This window comes from Neomonachus schauinslandi, chromosome 13, assembly GCF_002201575.2.
Source record: "Neomonachus schauinslandi chromosome 13, ASM220157v2, whole genome shotgun sequence".
Classification (NCBI taxonomy): domain Eukaryota; kingdom Metazoa; phylum Chordata; class Mammalia; order Carnivora; family Phocidae; genus Neomonachus; species Neomonachus schauinslandi.
In genome coordinates this window covers 51,548,856-51,552,438 of record NC_058415.1, presented here as the reverse complement: position 1 = coordinate 51,552,438, position 3,583 = coordinate 51,548,856, and the positions used below count along the sequence as shown (strand labels likewise).

The 3,583-nt window shown below is 46.6% G+C and overlaps 1 protein-coding gene across 1 annotated transcript; it reads left to right on the top strand.

The window, feature by feature from the left end:
• Nucleotides 1-553: 553 nt before the first annotated feature.
• Nucleotides 554-2,374, top strand: LINGO2 (leucine rich repeat and Ig domain containing 2). The gene has a single exon (XM_021681039.1). It carries the CDS (start codon nucleotides 554-556, stop codon nucleotides 2,372-2,374), a length of 1,821 nt encoding a protein of 606 aa, XP_021536714.1.
• The last annotated feature ends 1,209 nt before the right edge of the window (nucleotides 2,375-3,583 follow it).

Sequence of the window (3,583 nt, the reverse complement as noted above, 5' to 3'; positions counted from 1 at the left end):
AAGCCTCAACCTCTTGTATTGCATGTAACTGTTTGTTTGTACTTTGAACCTAAGAGCCTGATATCCAATGAAGTTTCTATTAGCTTCATTTTGAGCAGAGGATGATATACCAACATTACAGATGCAGACACTGATTCAAACTGAATAGGTTTCCTCTTAGCCATTGACCTCTGTTGCTTGAGTTTGAGTTCAACATAGAGCCTTTTGTGAAATGCATGCTGTTGGGCCTCACACTCTGTGCCAGACGGTGTATTAGTCTCCTCATAATTGTTAAATACTGTCTTTGTCCTAATTCTAGGATGCTATTACTATTGTCATCCTCACTTTACAGCCAAGAAAACCAACATACAGAGAGGCGCATCAACTTACCCCACGTGGCTAATAAGGGCAGCCCTCGGGTTCAATCCCATATCAGTGATTCCCAATCCAGGGTCCTTTCCATCGTACTTGCTGCCTTACTGATGTCCCTTTACCAATCCATGTCCTAACTCAACTTCTCTTCCTGCCTCCTCCTGCAGGCCCGTGACCAAGGTGTAGACTAAGAGGTGGAGTCATGCTTCACACGGCCATATCATGTTGGCAGCCATTCCTGGGTCTGGCTGTGGTGTTCATCTTCATGGGTTCCACCATTGGCTGCCCCGCTCGCTGTGAGTGCTCTGCCCAGAACAAATCTGTTAGCTGCCACAGAAGGCGGCTCATCGCCATCCCCGAGGGCATTCCCATCGAGACCAAAATCTTGGACCTCAGCAAGAACAGGCTGAAGAGCGTCAACCCTGAGGAGTTCATATCCTATCCTCTGCTGGAGGAGATAGATTTGAGTGACAACATCATCGCCAATGTGGAGCCAGGAGCTTTTAACAATCTCTTTAACCTTCGTTCCCTCCGCCTCAAAGGTAACCGCCTGAAACTGGTCCCCTTAGGGGTCTTCACGGGGCTATCCAACCTCACCAAGCTGGATATTAGTGAGAATAAGATTGTCATTTTACTGGACTACATGTTCCAGGACCTGCACAACCTGAAGTCTCTAGAGGTGGGGGACAATGATTTGGTTTATATATCACACAGGGCCTTCAGTGGGCTGCTGAGCTTGGAGCAGCTCACCCTGGAGAAATGCAACCTCACAGCTGTACCAACAGAAGCCCTTTCCCACCTCCGCAGCCTCATTTGCCTGCATCTGAAGCATCTCAATATCAACACTATGCCCGTGTATGCCTTTAAAAGACTGTTCCACCTGAAACATCTAGAGATTGACTATTGGCCTTTACTGGATATGATGCCTGCCAATAGCCTCTATGGTCTCAACCTCACGTCCCTCTCGATCACCAATACCAACCTGTCCACGGTCCCCTTCCTTGCCTTTAAACACCTGGTATATCTGACCCACCTTAACCTCTCCTACAATCCCATCAGCACAATTGAAGCTGGCATGTTCTCGGACCTGATCCGCCTTCAGGAGCTTCATATAGTGGGGGCCCAGCTCCGCACCATTGAGCCTCACTCCTTCCAAGGGCTCCGCTTCCTTCGTGTGCTCAATGTGTCTCAGAACCTACTGGAAACTTTAGAAGAGAATGTCTTCTCCTCCCCTAGGGCTTTGGAGGTCCTGAGCATCAATAACAATCCACTAGCCTGTGACTGCCGTCTCCTCTGGATCCTGCAGCGGCACCCCACGCTGCAGTTCGGGGGCCAGCAGCCCATGTGTGCTGGCCCCGACACCATCCGTGAGAGATCATTCAAGGATTTCCACAGCACTGCCCTTTCTTTTTATTTTACCTGCAAAAAACCCAAAATCCGTGAAAAGAAGCTGCAGCATCTGCTAGTGGATGAAGGGCAGACAGTCCAGCTCGAATGCAGCGCTGACGGAGACCCTCAGCCTGTCATTTCCTGGGTGACACCGCGCAGGCGTTTTATCACCACCAAGTCCAATGGAAGAGCCACCGTGTTGGGCGATGGCACCCTGGAAATCCGCTTTGCCCAGGATCAAGACAGCGGGATGTATGTCTGCATCGCTAGCAATGCAGCGGGGAACGACACCTTCACGGCCTCTTTAACCGTGAAAGGCTTCACATCAGACCGCTTCCTTTATGCCAACAGGACCCCTATGTACATGACGGACGCCAACGACACCATGTCCAACGGCACCAATGCCAATACGTTTTCCCTGGACCTTAAAACAATACTGGTGTCTACAGCCATGGGCTGTTTCACATTCCTGGGAGTGGTTTTATTTTGTTTTCTCCTCCTCTTTGTGTGGAGCCGAGGGAAAGGCAAGCACAAAAACAGCATTGACCTCGAGTATGTGCCCCGAAAAAACAATGGTGCTGTTGTGGAAGGGGAGGTGGCTGGACCCAGGAGGTTCAACATGAAAATGATCTGAGGGTTTAGCGCTCACACTGTTGTTTATGGGTCGGTGTTGGTTACCAGTGAGATAGCTGGCACAGTGAATTACTAGGTGAAAAGGTGGCCTCAGGCAGCTGCCCCTGTGTCCAAGCAGGGTCCACGGAAGCAGGAGGACTTCATCTGGAGACTCTCCACCTAGAGGCAGGCAGACACATGTCAGAGCCCTTCACAGTGGGATACTAATTGTTTGCATTGCAAATATTGGCATTCTGGGGATCTCAGTAATGAACCTGAACCTTCGGCTCATGCTCATGGACAGTTACTCAACATTTTCTACCATGGCAAAAACAAAAGGAAAAAAAAAAAGGAACAACCTACAATGTAGGATTTACATATTAAAAAGACACATTTGTCTAAAACATACTCTACAGAAAAATTTGTATCTATGATTCCCATTTGTTAAAGCCTTGCATCATACCGTATTGTTGATTCAGCACCACAAAGAAATCAATATATTCTTTACTTTTTTTTTGAAACATATATGCTGTATATGTTTTAAAGCAATATGAATGAGAGGTTGTGCTTTTAGTTACTCACCACTATAGATCCAAGTGTGATATCACCTTCCTTTCCATACAGATGACCCTGAGACTAGATCCCTGGAGTTATGGGCGGAGAGATGCGGAGAGATGCGGGATGATGCGTTTGTCTGATGTAGGATGCCAAGAAATAGAGCCCAAGGCAAAACTGCTCAACTCTGTTAACTTCTGTTACTATAAATAAAGGCATGTGCCTAGTTTTGATACAGAATGGAATATTTTTTATACTTGTGATATCACCCTGGACCAGTTTACTGTAACAAAGCCCTTGGTTTCTCCGGAAGGTTGTATACCACTAATTGTACCTGTAAAATGCAAGGTAGGTGTTCATGATGAAGATGAACCATTTAAACACAACTTGATTTTACTTTCATCAGTTACTACTAATGGGTTGACAGAGCACGTACTTGTTATCTATACTCATAGGGTAATATTTACCTTGTAGAGGAGATCAAGAATTCGGATATGCAAAAGCTCTGTGGATAAAAGGGAGTTCTTCTCAGATGCCAACACAAACCAGGGTGATTCAGGCATCACGTGATGTTAACGCAACTAAAGATCTCTTACAATGATAGCTGTCTGACAGCTGGATTGCTGCCAAAGGAAATATCCAGCTACCACTCTGATGTTTTCTATTCAAATATTTA

Coding starts and splice junctions, on each gene's coding strand:
- LINGO2 (XM_021681039.1), top strand. CDS start 554: ATGCTTCACACGGCCATATCATGTTGGCAGCCATTCCTGGGTCTGGCT.